Source organism: Pteronotus mesoamericanus, unplaced genomic scaffold, assembly GCF_021234165.1.
Source record: "Pteronotus mesoamericanus isolate MK-2021 breed Mesoamerican mustached bat unplaced genomic scaffold, CSHL_Meso_final contig_20, whole genome shotgun sequence".
Lineage (NCBI taxonomy): Eukaryota > Metazoa > Chordata > Mammalia > Chiroptera > Mormoopidae > Pteronotus > Pteronotus mesoamericanus.
In genome coordinates this window covers 12532183-12552691 of record NW_026555085.1, presented here as the reverse complement: position 1 = coordinate 12552691, position 20509 = coordinate 12532183, and the positions used below count along the sequence as shown (strand labels likewise).

The window sequence follows — 20509 nt, the reverse complement described above, 5'->3', positions numbered from 1 at the left end:
CTGGAGGACTTGGCACCCCAGCACGTCCTGCCCCGCCGGAAGTGAAGGTGAGGGTTGGGCCCCGGGCTCTGAGCTGGTGAGGCGCGCGGAGATACCGGCACTGAAAATCGGTGGGGGCGGGTGGGGAACGCACAGCTGGGTCCATTTAAGGGGAGCCCCTGAGACCCGAAGGGCGTTTGTCAGGTGGTACAGAGGGGACCGATATTGAGAGGGTAAAAGGGAACGGGTACCCGCTATGTGACGGAGCTTGTTTGGCTACCCGGAGTTCCCGAGTCAGGAGTAGGGTCGGGAAAGCGGGGTTCTGGAAGGGGGTGTGTTTTGGGAGAAGGCTTAGCGTGTGGTTGGGCTGTTAGTTAAGAAATGGCCGAGCAAGGCGGGTGGGCCTCGGTTCGAGATTACTGACTTAAAAGATGGAAGGCCGAGGAGATGCTGAGGTTGGTTGGGGGCGTTGAAATGTTTTGTGGACACAGGAGACCACAAGGAGCTGGATTGGAAGCTGTATGTAGAACTGATTTCATCAGAGTCCTATCCTGCCTCCCTGTTCTTGCAGCCCCTGCCCGGATGGCAACAGTAGTTCTAGCGGGAGACACCATGGGCCCTGAGCGTATCTTCCCCAATCAGACTGAGGAACTAGGGCCGCACCAGGGCCCTACCGAAGGCACTGGGGATTGGAGCAGTGAGGAGCCTGAGGAAGAGCAAGAGGAGACCGGGGCAGGCCCAGCTGGCTACTCCTACCAGCCCCTGAACCAAGATCCTGAACCAGAGGAAGTGGAGCTGGCACCAGTGGGGGATGGAGAAGATGTAGTTGCTGATATCCAGGATCGGATCCAGGTATGGTGGAGGAGGCATTGTTCCTGAGCAGGTGAAGCTGGGGTCCTTGAAGGGTTGGCCCTGAACTGCCTTCTCTCTGGCTGTTCAGGCCCTGGGGCTTCATTTGCCAGACCCACCATTAGAAAGCGATGATGAAGATGAGGAGGGAGCTACAGCATTGAGCAACCACAGCTCTATTCCCATGGATCCAGGTAAAAGACTTTTATTTTTTTATTCTGGAATAATTATGGAGGAAAGAACTGGCCAGAGCCAATAGAGAGGTCACAGAGCAACAGCCTCTTCCTAAAATGAGTTTGTAATGTGTATTCTGCTAGACTTAGGGAATGGGCAGGCTTGTCTAGAAACAACAGATGGATTTGGTGATTTTGCTAACCCAGTGGCCCTGGGTGAATTCAAGAAGAAAGGGAGCTGGTCCCATTGCTTCTATCCACTAATTGGTCTCTGCCTGTGCTTTCAGAACATGTAGAGCTGGTGAAAAGGACAATGGCTGGAGTAAGCCTGCCTGCACCAGGAGTTCCTGCCTGGGCTCGGGAGATATCAGATGCCCAGTGGGAAGACATGGTTCAGAAGGCCCTCCAAGCCCGGCAGGCATCCCCTGCCTGGAAGTGACCATCTTGAGAACTGCCTTACCTGCCAGCATTCCAGACTGGAACCAGCAAAGGACTGAACACATCCCTGGTTGTAATGCCCATCTCCATTCTCCCCATCTCCCTTTCCACATCAAAGCAAATCAGACTTCTCAGAGACCCACTTTATTCAGTTCTGTACATATAGGGACATCGGCCCAAGCCCAACCCACCACAGCATGTATCACTCTGGAGAATAAAGCACCCTATGTACACAGCCAAAAGCTGCACTGCCTGTGCCCCTGGAACCCAGGTCTGGCTTTCCTAAGTCCCTTGCCCCTCCATGATGCCTGAAAGGGACAAGTGAGGGTCTGCCCAGCATTAGCACAAACAAGGAAATAAATAGGTGTTGGGGGAGCCATGCTTAGGACACTGCTCCCTGCTTCCTTCCTCCTAACTTTGGGAACCAACAGCACAGGAAAGCAGTCAGCCCTGGGTGGTCCCTTCCATATCTGTGATCCCAAGGCTGCTGCTCACCAAAGACAGGGCACAAGGTCGGGTGTTTGTTCATCCCCTTCTCTTAATCCATCTGGGCTCTTTATTCACCATCACCTGTTGTCCACAGCCTATGCAGTTCTCCTTTTGACCACCCACATGGTCTTGGTCAGGCAGGGGTAAGAGGAAATAATACAGCCCTGTCAGCCTGCACATTGCTGGGGCTGGGAGCCTCTTTGTGCTGTTGGGGATTGGCAACCCTTCAGCTACTGACTTCAGGGGCCAATGGGACTTGACATAACTTTGGTGAGAATAATCTCCTGCTGCTCCCCGTGTACTCTGCAGAGGAGGAAGAAAAGGAGAGACCCCTAGAGTTCAAATGAGAATGAAGGGAAGAGGAGAGGAGCGTATGTATTCCTGTGTGTATTTCTCAGCAGCCTCAGGTAGCTGTGGGGTTAGGAGCAGGAGGGGGACAGGCATCCCCAGTTGTCTAAGCACTAAACGTCTCAGTGCTCAGCCTGTCGGTACTAGCCACTGGGAGGTATGAACACATTTTGGGGAGAAGAGGGACCACTCTGAGTGTCCCTGCTTCCAAGTGCCGCATCACCCTCCCTAGAGTAGCTAGAGGCACTGCCTTGCCCCAAGTCAGCCGGTGGGGAGCAGAGGGTGGAGGGCTAGGGCGGCGTCCCAGGGCTGAGTGGGCTGTGGCCCTGCGCGGGGAAGGTGAGGGCGTCAGAGAGCCTCCTGGCTGGCAGTTAGGAACTCTTCCGCCCGTTTGTGAGCCTCTAGCGCCTTAATGGTGTACACGTCCTGGGGCAGCTCTGACTTCCTCCGAAGTAGCACTTTTTCTTTCTTGATGTCCTTTAGCATCTGTGTGTGGACATGGAGAAGACAAGGAATGGTGACCAATTCCCAGTACATTCCACTGTTTCCTCCCGTCCCTCCTTGGCTCTGCTACTCCTTTCTCCTCCCCCTTCCAGAGCTGTCTTTATTTCTGCTCCCCTGCCCTTCCTTTGTGCCCTGCCACCTGCACAGCCTCTGTTTCCACTGTCCTCTTCAGAAGCTGGATGTCCTCTGCTGTGGGGGTCTCTGTCTCCATTGAGTACACAGGAGGCAATGGCGGTGGAGCTCGGAACATGGGATACTGAGAAGAAAGGAGGCGTGACAAGCGGAGAGGACCACTTCAGAAGCCTGTGAACCTGTGTGCCTGTTCCTCCTTAGTCCCTCTCCCAGCCTAAGACAGGCCCCTCAGTTCAGGGCAGTGACAGGAAAACCTCACCTGGGGATTAAGCCGGGCCAGCTCTTCGATCTTTTGCCACATCTCTTCTCTTTCCTTCATTCGGAACCGGCCCCTGAGGGAGCAAAGAGAGAGTGAGTTTGAGAGAGAAGCAAAGGGGGCTGCTGATGGATGATCAGAGCCTGCGAGCAGAGACACACTCACTTCTGCTTCTCTGCCTTGTACTGTTGTGTGCAGTCATCAAACAGCTTCTGGTTCATCTCCATGAACAGCTTTAGGGCATTGTAGATCAGTCCATGGATTGTCCTGCCACCGGAAGAAGAGGTGTAAGAGGCCAGAGCCTGCCCTTAGTGCCTGGCCCCACTTTGCTACTTTGCTCTCTTCTAGGAGGTGTCTCTGCTAAGAGCTTTCTCATTTGCCATGCCCATTTCACAGAGCTCTATACAGTAAAAACTCATCTCTCTGCTCAAATCCTGTGACTTGAGATTGCCATCTCAGGGTCTTCACAAATATTGATCGGCCTTGCCCATCCTTCCCCTCACCCCATCATCCAAGACCTACCTTCTTCCCACTACTCCATTCTAGCCCACACCAGTGGCCTCCCAGCAGTGTGATGCATGTCTGCACCACAGTGTGATTGTTTTCAGCATGAAAGCCTTTTTACAACACTGGGATTCAACACACACTAAGGTCACATCAGCTTCCTAAAGCATGGAATTAAGCCGCCAAAGATGCAGGATTTCTGACTGCAAGAAGTGGTGTAATACAGGCCACTGCTCTGCTGTTTGTTATCACAGAGATCTCTCACATAGGTACCTTTTCTCCCCCATCAGTCCCCCGAAGCCCTATCAACATACAGTGGGCACCATCCCCACTAGCAGAGTGACCAGATGAAATCATTGGCTCCATAGATCTTCCACACCCTCACAGCTTACAAAACCAGAGCCCCACCGCAGCCTCCTACTTGTTCCAGTGGCTCTTGGAGTTCCTGTAGAGTGCAGGGAACATGATGGGGAGGACGCGGGCAGCATTGTCACTTATCAGGCTCATGATGTACTCATTGTTCCAGTAATAGAGAGCACGCTCTGCCACCTGGTGGGGACAGGCAGGACTCAGTGGGGGTACGGCTCGCTTGGCTCAAGAACCCCCTCAATTTCTGGGACGCAGGGGCTGGGATATGCTGGGTCTGGATCTCACCTGAAAATGGGGGCTAGAGACACACTTGGCAAGCTGGCGGAAGAGTGGTTCCATCACTTTGCTGAACTCCGAAGGTTCAATGACATCCAGAATCTCCTCTAGTTCATTCAGGAACATCACTTCCTTGGGGCTGTGGGTCTTCGGCCAGAACTTAAGAAGTCCCACAATCACCTGTGAGACAAGGACAGGGGGATAAAATTCTCAACAACTGTCTGGTTCTTCAGGAAGTCTTCCTACCCCTCCCCCCACTGCAGTGGGCATAGCACAGGTGGCCTCAGCTAACTGCTCGTGTTTCTCTGGCTTAGATCTATTTCCTACATATACGTAGGTTTTTCTTCTCCTTCAGAGAGGAAGCCATGTTACCTGGGCTACATCCCTCCTGAGCACCTGCCTACGGCACTGCGGGACATACAGACTGGCAAGTGCTACCTACACACAGGTGGATGGATGCTGGGGCTTAGACAGGGAATTACCGGCTCAGTGAGACTGCTCTCCTTCTCCAGGAATTGTACCACGCAGTAAGCCAGCTGCAAAAGGTTGAGGTAGAAAGGAGGTGAGGTGCAGAGCCCAGGTCTCATGGAGGTCAGTGACAGAAGCAAGGCCCCAAATGGAAAAGGGGTAGAGGAATTTTCCCCACCTGCTCCCTCTGCCTCCCCTCCCCAGCTAGAGTAGCTTCCCTCCCTGTCAGTTCTCTGCTGTTAGGGATCATCAGGAGGAAGGCGGCTTACCTGAGGGTGATAGACACTCAGGGACTTGACTTTGTGAAGGGGAAGCAGGACACGAATAAGGAACATCTTGTGCTCTTCCTTAAGAGGCAAGGCAAAGCCGTTGATGATGCTAGAGTTCAGAGAGGTTTGTTAGGACCAAAGGGCCTGGTCTAAGCTCAGTGCACCAACCTCCCAGCCTTTTTCAGGCATACGGGCGCCCACCCCACCTCTCACCTGCCCAGGATCTCTAGGAGCTCGGCAATCCCGTTGTGATGCTCCGTCTCATAGATGAACCTGGGGGAAGACAAAAGGGTCTCTTGACAACCCTGATGCCCCTTCTGAAGTCCCCCTACCTCCCTTCTTCCCCCAACGTAGCGGTGCTTGCTTTGCTCCTGAGCCTGGGCTCCTGGCCTCACCTGTAGAAGATGTGGTTGATCTGCCTACGGATATAAGCCCGGAGCCCCAAAAACTTGCCATAGATTCGATGCAAGATAGTCTTGAGGAAGTCCCGCTCTCGAGGATCCTCACTGTCAAACAGGTCCAGGAGCTGGGAGCAGGCAGGAGGAAAGGCAGCAAGTGAGGCAGGGGCTGAGGGAGGCAGGGCTGGGGAGACACAGGGTCCTGGCTGGGAGAAGCCCAAAGGCTCTCTGGAGAGGGGGCACGGGGACAAGTGTCTAGGAAGAGTGATTTTATTATACTGCTCTACCCAAGAGGACATCTGAGTATGCATGTTTGCATATCCCCATTGAAGGTGGGGCGGCGGGAGGGGGTGGCTAACTTGCTTTATCCATTTCCCTTCATTATGCTGGAAGCTTCTAAAGGGCAAAGTAGGTTTGTTTCAACCCCACTGTCTCCTGTACAGACACGGCTGAAACCCAGTATATTTGCAGAAGGAGAAAGAGCAGCTGGGACTGGAGTAAGGGATGTGGGTCCACAGTTTACGCGCTAGAAGGAGGGAAAGGACAGGAACCTCAGGGACTCACAGCAAGGACAAACTTCTGGTCAATGTATTTCTTGGCTATGTTTGGCTGGAAATCAGGAGACTCAAGGAAACGTAAGAAAAACTCGTACACGAGCTGTGGGAAGAAAGGAGCATCCACTCAGGGGGTGTTTCCAAAGACTGGGAGACACCGCTGGCCACAGGCCTCAGAGTGCCCCAGTCCCTCCGGCCAGGGCCAACCTGGAGATGTGGCCAGGCGGCTTCCAGGGTGGGCTCATCTTCCTCTGGGTCAAACTCGGCCCCGGTGGGATTTGATGAAGGTGGCAGTGTCCGGAAGAGGTTCACTGAAAACTGAAGGGCGGGCCCGGGTGAGAGCTCTGCCGGGGCTTCCCCAGGGCCCCCACCCCTGCCCGCCTTCCCCTTTCCCTGTGCCCACCATGGTAACAGCCTCGGGGTAAATGGCCTCGGTGACAACATCGCGGCTGTGGGTGATGTACTCCACCATTTCATTGAGTCCTGCCCGCTTCACCTCCTTGAATTTGAGGTCACTGAGTGGGTCTGACACAAAGTCAAAGAGGACACAGCACTGGCGTAGCTTCTGAATAAACAGCTCCTCCCGTTCCTGGGTTGGCGAATCTAGAGGGGGCCCGACAGTCAGGTTGCCCTCCTCAGTCCACGTCCTGCCTGTCTTACAGGGCTTCCCCCATCCCAGCCTGCTCCCCAGCACCCTCAATCCCTGTGGAACTCCCCTCACATTTGCTAAAATCCCATCCCCCCAAAGTACCCCAAACCTTCATTTGCCAGGGCCCACTGCCCCCCAGGCCTGGTGCACCAGCCCCCTTAACCTTTTCCAAATACCTTTCAGGGCAGGAAGCTTCTGTAACTCCCGGTTCTTGCTCAGATTGAAGCGAGAGGAGCTTTGCCGTCGCTCCTTCTTGACAATCTGGGGGCCACCTGAGTACTTGATTTTGCTGAGCTGCGTCGGGGGTGGTGTGCTGTTGCTGGGACGCTTGTTGGATGATGGGGGCTGGGGCTGCGGCTGGGGCTGCGGCTGCGGCTGCGGCTGCGGCTGAGCCTGGTCAAACAAGTGAATGGTTGAAGTCCCCTCCCCCAGTGATGTCTGCCACCCCAGGCCTAGGCCATCCCTCACCCCCCAACCCACTTATGTCGCCTAAGGCCAGGGTCAGAGATAGCTATGGGTTATCCCTGGAAAGGAGTGGTCACGAAGTCATGCTTCCCAAAGTAATGGCCACAGCCTGTGCATCAAGAGCCTTCAGGATGGTCACTCCAGCCCTGGCTAGTGTTGCTCAGTGGACTGAGTGCCTGCCTGCGAACCAAAGGGTCACTGGTGCAATTCCCAGTCAGGGCACATGCCTGGGTTGTGGGCCAGGTCCCCAGTAGGGGGCGCCCAAGAGGCAACCACATACTACTCTTTCTCTCCCTCTCTCCTTCCGCTCTCTCTAAAAATAAATAAATAAATCTTTTTAAAAAAAGTTAAAAGAAATTCATTCCCATGTCTCAGGGGCTTAACTACTAGAAATATAGCTTAAGAAAAATCCTAAATATTAAAAAAAGGCTTTGGCCTTTTTACAACCTTATTTATAAGAGCAAATAAATACATGGGATATCATGGAGCTAAAATCATGTTTATGAAAACTATGTACTAAATGTAATCATACATGGTTCCGCTGTGAAAAATATTTACTCAGTCATAGTCATATACCCAAAATTGGTGATAAGTATTTCGAGAGGAGGGGAAATGTCTGTGCAGAGATACAAGACACTGAGGCTTTAATTTTCCACAGTAGTGAGTCAATAGATAATATCAAAATCTCAAAAAAGTTTGGAAAAAAAACAGTTAAACAATTATATTTGGAAATACGGAAGTCTCTCTCCAAGGAAAGAGTTAGAAGTTGGAAGTGGCTGCCACAGAGCAACAAGAGAGGCGGGGGCCTGTGCACGGCTGTCCTCCTCACTGCAGCCCAAGAACACCGTCCGACTTCCGGAAAGATGTACATGTTTGTGATTATCATGTTGATAAAAATTTACAATAAAACAAAAAGTCTAAAACTATGTAATGACAGAAAACTGCTTGCCATGCTAAGTGATTTAAGGGTAATACAAAACTGTCCATACAGGAGAGCTCCCCACATTGCAACACATGGAACCTAAAACCCAGCTAAGAAGAAAAGAACTAGAGCAAGTCCACCACTGTGGTCAGGCCTATCTCCTGTGGCAACAGAATGACAGGTAACTTTTTTCTACTTTTCTATAGTTTGTAAATACAGCTAATTTTTAACAGCTGTCTTTACTTCCTCCCAGACACGGATGTCCGGGCCCCACGAAGCCCAGCGGCAGACGCCCACACACACCCTGGCAGGGCTGTCCACCCACAGGCACTGTCCAGGCACCCTTGCAGGGAGAGGAGGGACAGCTCTTGTCCCCAACCAGAGACTGCAGCAGGACCGGAGGCCACGCCCAGCTGGGCCCCAGACCACAGGAAAGCTGTCCTCCCTCCCGTCCTCCTACCTGCTGTCTCTACCTCCTCTCCATATGCGGCCCGCATACACTGTTCATTTAAATCCCATTACAATTCTATGAGATAGGCATTATTATTATTTCCCACCCCCTGGGTTTTAGGAATGCAGCCTGGAACCTCCTCAAATGTTCCTTAGAGTCCACTATCCTCCTTGGTTTAAAACGAGGACACAAAAAGGTATTGCACCTTTCAAAATCCAGATTAAGTCCCACCTTTTTCCAAAAAGCTTCCTCAGATGACCCCAGGCCTTAGGTATCCATCCCCGTCCCCAATCTCTTGACGCTACTTTGTCTAGACCGTTGGCTCTCTGATCATCCCCAGTGACAACTCTTTCTTGGTCTGTTCAAGTATCATTCCCCTACTAGACAGCAAGTGTCCCGAGAGCCTGGACGCTGGTTTGCACTGCCGTGGGTCCCCTCAACACTGGCAACTAACAGGCCTTCAGCGCATGTTTGGTTAGTTGACTAGCCAAGGCCTTTCCTGTCCCAACCTGGGAAGCCTCAGAACAGAGCCCCTGACTGTGGCAGAAGCAGAGTGGGAGGGAGAGACATTAGTGACAGTCGGGTTAGGGGCTTTGTGGCAGCAGAGGAACAAAACTCAGGGAAAAACGAGTCTCTCTTCGTCCTCCCAGGTAAGACGCAGACATCCTGCACCTCCACAAACCTCACACCAAGAGGACATCCAGAGAAAGGAGGCACTCCTCCCAGAAAGGGAGAAGCAAGGTCTCAGTTTTCTCTGCCAATGAGGAGGGGGTGGACTAGGTAAGTGTCCCCCAACCATTCTCCACGTAGGTTGCAAGAGAAAGTTGTGTGGCTAAAAATCAAAATTTAAAAACCACACTGGTTTTGTAAGGACCACTGGCTCCCAGGCCCCAGACACAAGAAGCATCCCTGGCCTGTTCTCCCTTCACTGGGAAACATGCTGGCCAGAAGGGAGGCATGAAGACATGCCAGAGACTCACTTCATGTTCCACACTTCCTCCTAAAAGCCCTGGCTTCTGACTTCCCCTCCACTGACCTGGAAGTGGGAGGCAGGTGAGTCCCCTGGACAACCTTCTGCAGCTCTCGGAGCACGACTGGACCAAAGACAACATGGCCAACCTGCTCTCCACCTTCTAACATGGCCCACCTGGTCCCACTTCTGAGACTTTGTAGTGACCATCGCCTCTGCCTGGAGCCTAAAGTACCTTCTCTTCCCACTTCTAAACTCTCAGCACGGTCCAAACTCCAAGACGCCCTCCTAGATTCAGGCCTCCAACAATCAAGTGGTGCTTTGAATTTACATACCATGCTCACACTCAGAAGATGACAATTATACTTGCTTATTCTAAACCAATGCTGGTCCAACCGCATCCTAATAGCCACCATTAATAATTCAACCCATATATTTACACATAAATAAAGAGGCAGAAATATCATTTAAGTACTAAATAAAGTATTGTAACAGAAAGATGAAAGATAAACAGTGAAAAATGCCACGACTAACATTATAGCTTGTATATAATAAATAACTAGCCAAGTAAATATCATTTTAGTTTAAAACCCTGAAAATCAGAGGCATCCTCTCCCATACTGACATCTAGAGCTCTATCTAGATCTGCTTAATTCTTTCCTTCCTTCATTTATTCAATAAACACCATGCTAATCATTAGAGATTAAAAGGTGGATGGGACATGGCCCTTGCCCTCAAAGAGCTCACAGTCCAGTGGGTGAGAGGGACACAGAAAGCGGCAATTAGTACAAGGGAAATGCGAACGCAGAGAACCCAGCAAAGGACATGGGGACCCAGAGGGCTAACTACAAACTTTGCCTGAAGGATTGGGGAAGACATCCCTGAAGAGGTGACTTTTAATCTGGTTCTTAAAGGATAAATGTGAGTTTAGACAAAGGAAGAAGGGAGAAAAGTAAAGCAATCCAGGTCAATAGAATTACATCCGTAAGGACCCCAGAGTCATAAAAGGGCTCAGGTGACAGGAAACGCGGATGGGAGTTCCAAGAATGGGCGGGCCAGCTCAGCAGGGCCGAGGGCGTGAATTTGAATTTGTGAACGATGAGATGCCAACAGAGGTTTTTAAGTAGAGGCCTGATAAGACCAAAAATGTTTTTAGGGTAACAATCTCGCTACAAGGAGGTAAGGCTAAAGGCGGGTAGAACAGGATAATTCCTTCCTCCCTCTCCGCCCCCTCCCAGAACTCAGGACAGGGCACGGCGCACAGAAAAGTCCACGGCACTGACCTGCTTTCTCCAAAGACAGACCAAATACGACCCCTGCCTGCAGCAGCAGGTCAGAGTCAGTCTGACCTCATCTCTTGAGACTCCTTTCCAGTCGAAGACTATCTTCTAAGATAGAATCTTAGAGCCAGTGTATGGTGTCAAGAACACAGGAGAACTGGCTCCTAAGTCGCAGGCCTAGGATGAATTCTAGCTGTGCCGTTTTATTGCCATGTAAAAGCTACTGTACATTGTTAAACCTCAGTTGCACCTGTTAAATGAGGACAGTGATAACGGAGTGACCTGGCAGGAGCAGTGACCTGATGGGGGCGTTGTGAAGGTGAAATGAGAAGGTTGCAGGATTAAATGCAAAGTACTCAATGCACTGCCTGGAATAGAGTACACCGAGTAGAACAGCGCCCCTCCCCAAATTCACATCAACCCAACATCTGTAAATGGGACCTTATTTGGAAACAGGGTCTTTGCGGATGTAATCAAGTTAAGATGAGGTCACATTGGATCAGGCTGGGCCCTAAATCCAATAGGACTTGTGTCCTTATTAAGAAGAGGGAAATCTGCACACAGAGACACGGACACACAGATAGGGGAGAAGGCTGTGTGAAGACGGAGGGAGAGATGGGAGTGATGAGTCTGTGAGCCAAGGTGCGCCGGGACTGCTGAAAGCCGCCAGGCCGGGGAGAGGGGCACGGCACAGGCTCCTCCCTAGAACCTCAGAGGGCCACGGCCTGCTGACACCCCGAGCTCAGATGTCTGGCCTCCAGAACTGTGAAAAAATAAACCTGTTATTTTAATCCACCCAGTTTGTGGTCATTTGTTATGGCTGCCCTAGAAAACTAATACAAGTTCAATAAAACCAATGTTGGCTGCTATAATTATTAGGATCAATTGGAAAGACAGGCAAATGCTTAACACAAGGTAAATACGGCTCTAAGAGCCTGGAATTCTAGACTAGATGAAGGGCAAGGAAAAGACTGTGCCAAACAGCTTTTGATGAGCTGGACCTCACAGCCTGGCTACCAACTTTCCCACTGTCCCTCTCCCTGGAGCCACATGGGTACATTTCTAGAAAAGCATGGAGCAGAATTCTTGCAGCTGCCTTACAGTTAAGCTCTGAGTGGCGTTTCACAAAGCAAAGCAAAAGGTGAACTTACTCCTTTCCCAGAGGGCCTGATATTGACTTACTGCCCATATCAGATTTGTCCGGAAAGGCAGTGAAGAAATCCTAGGAGCTGGTCTTGGGATATTTCTTAACCTGTTTGGCCTTCATTTCCCCACCTATGAAAGGAGGGGTGAGACTCTAAGGTTCCTTCCAGCTCTCATTTGAAATTGGTTCATTGGCTCATTGACTCTTCACTCACTGATGCATTTACATGCTGGTGTCTCCGGTGTGCCAGGTCCTTTGGCATTAAAAAGCCTCACATTAGAGCTCACATGCTAACAAAGGAGCCAACTGATAAACAAGGAATTCACATGGAATTGTTTCATTACAGCTGTGGTTAAGTGCTTCCGTGGATGGTACTGGGTGCCAGGGGAGCAAACAGCAGGACCCCTGACCTTGTCCTGGGGCTGGGGTTGGGTCAAGGAAGGCCGATTTCAGGAAGTGACATCAATGTAATAACTGAGCAAGTAGGAGTTCGTTAAGCGAAAGGTGGGAGCAGCCCCCTAACTATTCCTTTCTGTCCTTTAGATCCTGTTTCTAAGGCTCTCTTGATGCTTTGAATATCAGTTGCCAGTTCCCAACTACCCTTCCTGTGGGTTCCACAGATGTCTTCATTCCTAAAGGGGAGACTGAACCCAGAAGAAGCGCTCCCCGGAAGTAATCACCGACCTACTGTGAACCATGTGCACGAGCACACGGGTATGGGAAAGAAGCCAGCTTCTTCCCTCAGAGTCCACAGTCTGATGGGGAAAAACATGTGAGAAGAAATAGTTACAACACCCAGTGATAAGGACCATTCTAGAGACTTGATCAGATTACTATATCAGTGTAGAGAAAGGAGGAATTTATCCTCTGTGGTCCTCAACTCTCAGGTTTGTAAAATGAGGGAAACCTACCCTGCTTTTTCCAATTACTCAAGTGAGGCCTACAACAATGGTCACAGGTATGAAAAGTGCTTGGTTTTCTTTAAAAGTCATAGGATAGGGACAGGAATTACCCGGAAAAACCTAAATCCAGAGTTAAATACGTGTTAATAGGATCTCTTATCCCCAAAACACACAAGACCTACCCCTATTTCCTGTTCATCGTTCTGCACAGTCTAGAACAGGAGGCAGGAAGCGGAGAAATAAAGAACCACCAGTCCCTGGGTAATACAGGCACTGGCTCAATGTATTCATAGGATCACCCAGCACCCTAAGCATCGCAGCTGAGCACACCCGGAAACCTTCATGGACATACTCTGGACTTCCTTGAGGCCCGCCTCCCTCCAGCGTTCCCTCCGCTTGCCATTTATTGCTTTATAGCCCTAGATTGCTGGGCTGAGCTGACCTCTGCTCATGACTGTCCTTCAGTAGCTCCCTTCTGATCAGGACCAAGGGCAGTGGGCAGCCCAGCCCAAGTCAGGAACACCAGCCACTCCCCACCCGCTACCCCACCCAGAGCCATGCCGAAGCCACTTGCCACCCCACTGAGCACCCATGTACTTCTTTCCTTTCCCAGGACCTGGTACCCCTAGCTTTTTGCCCTAAAAAAAAGGAATTCTCAATACTCAAAGCTGGTAGGCAGAGAAAGAACTTTCATAGGAACCACTGGGGAGTCTGAAGAATGGGAGAGCTGATCTGGTCTATACCAGCCAAAGGGAAAGCCCGCCTGAAGGCAGACTGGATGGGCAGTCCAGGACCCTCCCACGCTGTGGAGCCTCCTTTGCCTTCTGCCCCTATAACTTTGGGCCCCCTGGGATCCCTTACCCCACTAGCCAGCCAGCAGCTGGAGCTGGCGCCTGTGGCATAACTAGGGTAGAACACGCATTCACATTCATTACCTCATCAGTGCCTTCGCCTCCACCATCCTTGCCCGAGCTGCTGGGCTTGGCCGTGCCTTTGGCAAGTTTGGGGGGCTCCTGAAGGAAGAAGATGGAGATAGTTAGTACATGCCTGGGGAAGGGAGAGGACTTGTCTGGACCCCTTAAGTCTTTGCTGTAATTATCCTCTGCCCAGCTGAATCAATCAATCAATAAGAATCACCAAGCACCTACCTTGTACCCAGGGGCTGGGGTTCACAAAGGGAAATCCAAAGGGAAACCCTCCAAAGAGTTTAGAATCTGACTGGGAAGACAACTCTAACACACGATAATTAAGCATGATAACACTCTTCCACCTCCCAAGGCTGGAGTGCGAATTAGGGCCAGCGAGGACCTCTGTCAACATCCAGGGTGAAAAGTCTTAACGGAAAAGCACCATGGAACAAACTGCCGTGGGCAGCGGGTGCCTGAGGCTCTCAAGCTAGAGGTGAGGGAGTCCTTACTCTCCCCCTACGGCCATCTGGGAAGAGCAGGAGGCTTTTTTTCCTTTTTCTTTTTTTTGGTATCATGAATTGCACCACACAAGAGGGTGCTACCAGCACAATCAGTGGGACCCAGGAATGCTAACAGGTATAGGAATTGTCCCAAAAACACCTCCGTGGACAAACACAGGGTCGGGGTAAGGCCCTGAGTTGCTGCAAAGAGTGAGGGCTAGTCCCAGTGTCGCTTGGGGACCTGGACATTGGCTTAGAGCCCTGCTCAGAATCTCTTTCTATGATTCAGGCCAAAAAAAGCAAGTGCACAGGACAGGGTGGGGAAAACGTAAAAAAGACTTGGGGATTTTGGTCAGACTGCAAGCTCAAAACTGTCATCTGTGTGTCGCAGATGTCTTGGCAGCTCACCTGACCCTCCATCCAGTTACCAGACTATGGAGTGCTTGGCACGGGGGGACATGGAAGCACCCCTGTCCTTGGCACTGACAGAGCCATTCTGGAGGCTCCGGTTCAGCTGCAAGCATCAGACTTTGGGAAGGACAAAGACAAATTTTACGTTTTCTTCGGGGGGAAATGCAACCATAGTGGGAGTAGATTCAAAAGCTTGTCCTGAGAGCAACAGCTGCAGGAACTGGGAGAGGCAACAATGGAAGGGAGGAGTCATGGCGGAAGGGGGAGCAAGAGGGATCTTTACAAACAACTGAAGGGCTGCCCTGTGGACAAAAGATGCAGCTTGTTCTATGTGGATCCAGAGGCCCAAGAGCCAGGGGCTGAAGTGGCGGGAAGACAGGATGAAGCTCCAAACAAGGAAGAATTTTTTCCCAGAGCAGCTGCACAGAAACTGGCTGCCTGGTGAGGCTGTAAGCTCCCCAACCCCAAGAGCAATCAAGCAGGGGAGCAGTCATGCCTCCGCCAAGAAATGTCACAGAAGGGACTCAAGCCTTAAATGAAGACTGGATTGGAGGCCTGTGGAAATCACTTCCAGCTCTGAGATTCTGTGACTCAATGACATGCAAGCCCCTTCAGTGAGAAGTGTTAAATCAAATGACTGTGACTATGGGGGCAAAAGGATTTCAGAGAGAAGAAAGCTTTGTGTGGGCTGGAGTAGGGGAAGGCTTCGTGGGGGCGGGGAGGAAGAAAGCCACTCCCAGGTGTGGAGCAGCTCCAAGCAGTCACAGCAGCAGGCAGCCTCCTTCTTTGGGCTGAGTACTCTCCTAGTGCCTTCTCACTGGGCTGGGCACACTGACCCCTCATCAAGGGGCCAGGGAGCGGCTCAGACCATGGGGTGGAGAGAAAAAGGATGAGGTGGGTGCAGGCAGGACACAACACTGGGGGGACTGCACACGCCCCAGATGTGGGCGTCTTGCACAAAGCGGACCCCTCTTCATGTATGTCTCATCTTTCTATTTAATCCTAAGCTCCTGGGTCTCTTTTGTGAACCTACCTTATGGCACTCAGTCATATCTCTCAGGAACTGCGCCTAAGAGAGGTCCCAGTTGCCTGGGTGTGTGCAGAGGTGGGAAGACCAGGCCCACAAGTCGCCCTGCTGCCTGGCCCCTGCAGAACAGGTGAAGTGCACACACTTGAGCCCAACCCAGCAGTCCAGTGCTACAAGGCACCGTGGGACCAGCCCTATGTTCTGGGCCAAATTCTTACTAGTTATATAATCACGTGCAAGTTCTCTAGCCTTTCTGAGTCTGTTTCCTTATCTACTAAGTGATGACAATCATGGCACCTAATTCCCTTAGCACAGTGTCTGGCACATGAAAACTTTTTTTTTTTTAATCCTCACTACAGGACATTGTTTTCAATGCTTTCAGAGAGAGAGGAAAGGAGAAAAATATCAATGCAAGAGAGAAGCATTGGTTGGCTGCCTCCTGCACGCACCCTGACTGGGGGTCGGATGCGTCCAGACCAGGGGCCACACATGCTCACACCTGGACCCAGGATTGAACCCAAAACCTGGGCAGGTGCCCTAACTGAGAATCGAACCCACAATCCTTCAGCTGTAGGACGATGCTCCAACCAACTGATCCACACTGGCCAGGACTGGTATATGAAAACCTTAATATTAGTGTTATTACTATTACTATGAACAAGAACAAAATGGGAGGGAGCAGGAGCACCTGACTCAGGAACCTAAAAGATGTAAGTCCCCGATCAGAATATAAGGGAAGAGGAGGGATGCAAATCCCCCCAAGGGACTGACTCAGCACCCATCCACTGAGCACCTACTGCGTGCAAGGAAGATGCCAAACCAAAATGGAACTTAGATATTATCTCAAGAAGAAGAAAAGACTTATCCATAATTAATTCCAGTCCAGGAGAACACAAAAGGGACATACGTGACCTACTAAGTGTTCTGTAAATCCAGGGGAGGAGGCAGAGCTCACTCCTAACTAAGGGTTCAGGAAAGCCTTCAGGGGTGAAGCTCTGAAGGACGGGCCAAGATTGGGACCAACAGAGATGAAGGAGAAACAGGAGAAGTGATGGATGAGCAATAAAGATAATCTACCCACTCCTCCTTTTGGTCCCACCCCATTCAGGTAGACCTCAGCCACATGTCACCTCCCTCCTCCTCAGGACTTGCCAACCATTGAAGGAGGCCAAATGCAATTGGAAATCAAAAGTAGAGCGTTAAACCCTGAAGGGGATCAGAGATGCCTGGCCCCATGTACCCTGATCCTTCCAATATTCTTTTCCAACCAAATACTTATACCTTTGGTCCTAGCAAGTCTAATCTAAAATTTTTCTTCTTCTCAATCATCTCATAGAGAAAGGCTCTCTGTGGTTGGGACATTATCTGTCCTATCAGACTAAAAACTTCGGATAGGTAGAAACCTCACCAGCTACCCCTGAATTCCATGCCCCTCCACCCTCTTTGAAGGAGCCCTCCCGCCCCCGGTGGGGCTGACTTGTGCGTGTATCATCTAAAGCTAAGCTGCCCAACCATGCAGCATGCCCACTCCCCAAGTACAGGGTCTGGGTGAGGCACCCCAGGAGGCTCAGTGCCTAGTACATCATCAACCCTCCATTCAGAATGTCAGGTCCTGAGAGGTTATGGGGACAACCCTGGCAGATCTCCAACAGCCCCAGGATAAAGAGTTTAATTGATAAGGTCAGAGATGACAGCCCAGCAAGCCAGCCAATCAGAGGGTAAATGAAATCGTGACACCTCTGGGGTCATAAAGCAGGTTGCTTTATATTGGTGCAGAACACCAGGCCAGAGCTGTCCCCCACCACGAGGGGCCAGCCCAGGAGAGAAGTGGGGGGAGGCTGGAACTGGTATTCTAGCATCCTCTGTGTGAGTCTGTATCTCAAAGGAACCACATTCTGAGTCAGACCTCAGCAACAGCAGGAAACAGGGTAGAGAAAGACAGGGATGAGGAACAGAGGAAGGTGGTATGGAGGTAGACGAGGAAGGTGAAAGGCGGCAACATCAAGAACGGCCTGCATCAGGACGCCATGACAAAGGTGAGGGTGTTCAGGGGTAGCTAGTCCAGGGGGTAAGAAGGAAAACTAATCTGATAGTGTGGGCAGATTCCGGATTTGCGAGCAGTATGGCCCAGGGAAGACAGAAGTTCAGCACTGGTGCCAAAAGGGGGAAATGCAAAGGACTAAGAGAAGGAACCTGCACAAATTAGGAAAGGTGACTGGTTTAGAATGAACCTGGCAGTCGGTTGATGCCTATTAGAAGAGCCCTGATATTGCAGTTGGGCCTCCAGCAGGCTGTGTGACCTTGGCCAAGTCCCTTCCCCTCTCGGGGCCTCAGCCTCTTCATCTGTACCACTCTGGATAGCACTGAATGCATTCAGAGGTCCAGTCCAGCACTGACATTCTGAGGTTCCACAGACAGAAGGAAAGGCTCAGTTCTGGCTCACAAGTTTGTGTGTGAAGAAAGAACTAGAGGGAGGGGCCTAGGCCAGATTTGATGGAAAAGAGAAAGCAGAGCAGTTCTAGGTCAGGGAGCTTGGCAGAGCGGGAGAAGGGGCTGCAGGGGAAGGTGGAGAAGGCCGGCCCAGGCCCAGGCGGGTCAGAAGGGGAGGGAAGGGGCTGGAAGGGGGAGTAGTTCTGGAGGGACTACCCTAGATGACGGGCTGTCCCAAACGGGCAAACGGGTAGGGGGATGGAGGGAGTGAATGGCTGGGGGAGAGAAGGCAGGGGAGTGACCTGGGAGTGGGACAGATCCGGAGGGAGTGGGTTACCTTGGGCCCGGGATAGATCTAGAGGTGTTAAGTGTTGCGGGGCGGAGGGGGGGGGGGCACTCTATCCCGCGCAAGGTGAGGCGCTTTCCCAGCTGCGGCACAGGCTGGGGGTGCGACCAGCAGCGGGGCCTGAGGGCTGGCCCAGGGAGTCCTGCGGGGGCCGGACGGGAGGGTCTGTCTGGGGCTGTCCCGGGCCTGGCTCGGGCCCCTCCCAGAGCTCCGCGCAGGCCCCAAGGCGGACGCGCGGGTTAAAGGGCCACGCTCACCTTCTCCTTCTTGAGTTTATAGGGCATCTCGGCCCGTCCGGACCCGGCCCAGCTTCTGCGGCCCCGCTCCGGCTCCGGCTTTGCTCGGCCGCACTCGGCCCGCTCGGCGTCTCTTCGCCACCGCCTGCGCGCTGCGCCCGGGTCGATCGGTATCTGCGCCTCCAATTGGCCCGAACTCTTACAAACCTGCCTGACAACCAGGCGCCGCCTCTTCGGATTGGTCATTGGAGCCAAGCTGCTTCCTTTTTTTTCTCATTGGAAAGGAAGAGTACAAACCGCCAGGGTTCGGCTCCAAGAATTGGCTCAAGTAGGAGGTCCCGCCCCAAAGTGGGTCGAGCTTAGTGAAGGAGGCGGGGGTAAGGGGAAGCCCAAGCTTAGCACTTAGTGCCGCACTCCGGCGTCTGTGGTACGTCGGCCTCGGCCTTTATTCGCAGCCGGTTCTTTTCTAAAGTGGCTGTCACTCATTCCTCACTTTGCTCCTCCGCCCAGTTCGAAAGAAGCCCTAAAATGAAGGGTGCCTTTCTACATCAGGGTAATGTAGTTCTAATTGCACACGCAAAATTGGTGGAGAGAGCGCCCAGGAATTCTAGACGGCTCCGTTTCCTAGACAGGGCTTGCACAGAATCAAAGGGGAAGCCTGGCAGGCCCGGGGCATGGGTAAGATGAGATGAGAATCCTGGGTTTGTTGCAGCTTTGGGAAGAGGATCCCTGTTCCTACTGCAGGTGTCCAGGGATTGGGGAGCCAGCTAGATTTGCGCACTTGGGAACACAGTGGAAAAGCTACCTCATTGTTTAGTGAGTGTCTCAGGAGGTACATCCCTTACATCCCACCCTACCCAAGCCACTGTCCTAATAATGGATAAGATCAGTTCCTGCCCTCAAGGAGTTCCAGCCTGATGAAGTTCACAGACATGTATAAACAGATGATTAAGATAGGGTAATAAATTACACAAACGAAGAGGAGGCTGGAGGAGTATGTTTCAGAAAGTTGATTCCAGTAACAGATTGACTACACGAAGAAACTGGAGAAGGCTCAAGAATAAGCCTGTGGTCCTTTGCCCAGGAGAGCAATGTTATAAGACAATGGCCATGGGCATAAAGAAGAAAGGATGAAATAGAAATGTGTAGAATCAACAGGATTTGGTGGTTCGCTGGACCGTGGGGAGGATGGTAAGGGAAAGGGGGGAGTTGAGTATCAGAGATGTAGAAGGAAAACTAGTGTCATAATGGCAAAGGAAGTGAAAGAATTGGTCAATAGTGTCAGATTCCAAAGAAAGATTGAGAAAGATAAAGATCAAACAGCATCACCTTGATTCTACAGTTGAGAGGTTATGGGTGATCTTCGCAAGAAAGTTTCAGAGGACTAGAAGGAAGCTTATAATGGGTTGAAGAGCCCCAAGAGATATGGGAATAAAAGCAATAAATATAGGCATCTGGTTTTCTTACCGAAGCAGTATTTGGCTCCCAATGACTAATGATAATTTCAAGGTAATACAGAGTGGCCTGTGTGCCAGCCATTATTTTCTGGAGGAAAAGCCAGAAAGGAAAGGACATTTATTTGTGGATGGATATTCGTGTCTGTATGGGTGCTGACACAGACAGAATACCAGGTGTGTTTTCCAATTCCGAAGGCCTCCAAGGGCACCATAGTCCTAAGGCCTAGAGCTTGTCTGCTACTGTGTATAAAGCAGGCATATCCTCTTTGGACCCACCTCATCATCCTCCCAGTCCTTGGTCACTCTAGGAGGCTGGGGATGGAGGCACATAATAGTTTAGAACTACCAAATAGGAATTTTTATTCATGCTAATTCAGCTACCTAGTACATTCCCTTATATATATA

The 20509-nt window shown here is 51.3% G+C and overlaps 2 protein-coding genes across 5 annotated transcripts; one reads left to right on the top strand and one right to left on the bottom strand.

The window, feature by feature from the left end:
• Window positions 1–23: 23 nt before the first annotated feature.
• On the top strand, window positions 24–1681 carry MEA1 (male-enhanced antigen 1). Of its 4 annotated transcripts, none has more exons than XM_054569382.1 (4): window positions 24–47; window positions 551–831; window positions 920–1022; window positions 1289–1681. In XM_054569382.1, the coding sequence occupies exons 2-4, from the start codon at window positions 562–564 to the stop codon at window positions 1438–1440; spliced, it is 525 nt and encodes a 174-aa protein (XP_054425357.1). In that variant the 5' UTR covers window positions 24–47; window positions 551–561; the 3' UTR covers window positions 1441–1681. The 4 variants fall into 4 exon arrangements, with proteins under 4 accessions (XP_054425357.1, XP_054425355.1, XP_054425356.1 ...); XM_054569380.1 differs by having other exon boundaries at window positions 38–76; XM_054569381.1 differs by lacking the exon at window positions 24–47 and adding an exon at window positions 64–110.
• Window positions 1682–1692: 11 nt separating this feature from the next.
• On the bottom strand, window positions 1693–18833 carry PPP2R5D (protein phosphatase 2 regulatory subunit B'delta). The gene is made up of 16 exons (XM_054569376.1): window positions 18669–18833; window positions 13725–13802; window positions 6832–7048; window positions 6410–6609; window positions 6214–6324; window positions 6017–6109; window positions 5450–5580; window positions 5268–5327; window positions 5055–5163; window positions 4800–4853; window positions 4327–4497; window positions 4094–4221; window positions 3334–3435; window positions 3172–3244; window positions 2920–3036; window positions 1693–2762 (listed from the first exon to the last, which is right to left on the bottom strand). Exons 1-16 carry the CDS (start codon window positions 18693–18695, stop codon window positions 2625–2627), a joined length of 1809 nt encoding a protein of 602 aa, XP_054425351.1. The 5' UTR covers window positions 18696–18833; the 3' UTR covers window positions 1693–2624.
• Window positions 18834–20509: the final 1676 nt, after the last annotated feature.

Bases quoted from the DNA above. Each gene is read 5' to 3' on its own strand.
- MEA1 (XM_054569382.1), top strand. From the start codon at position 562: ATGGCAACAGTAGTTCTAGCGGGAGACACCATGGGCCCTGAGCGTATC. The intron at 832-919 runs GTATGGTGGAGG...CTGGCTGTTCAG, and splicing joins ATATCCAGGATCGGATCCAG to GCCCTGGGGCTTCATTTGCC. The intron at 1,023-1,288 runs GTAAAAGACTTT...CTGTGCTTTCAG, and splicing joins CTCTATTCCCATGGATCCAG to AACATGTAGAGCTGGTGAAA.
- PPP2R5D (XM_054569376.1), bottom strand. From the start codon at position 18,695: ATGCCCTATAAACTCAAGAAGGAGAAG. The intron at 5,581-6,016 runs GTGAGTCCCTGA...GCCTGCTCCCAG, and splicing joins ACCAGAAGTTTGTCCTTGCT to CTCCTGGACCTGTTTGACAG. The intron at 3,245-3,333 runs GTGAGTGTGTCT...TTGCTCCCTCAG, and splicing joins TACAAGGCAGAGAAGCAGAA to GGGCCGGTTCCGAATGAAGG.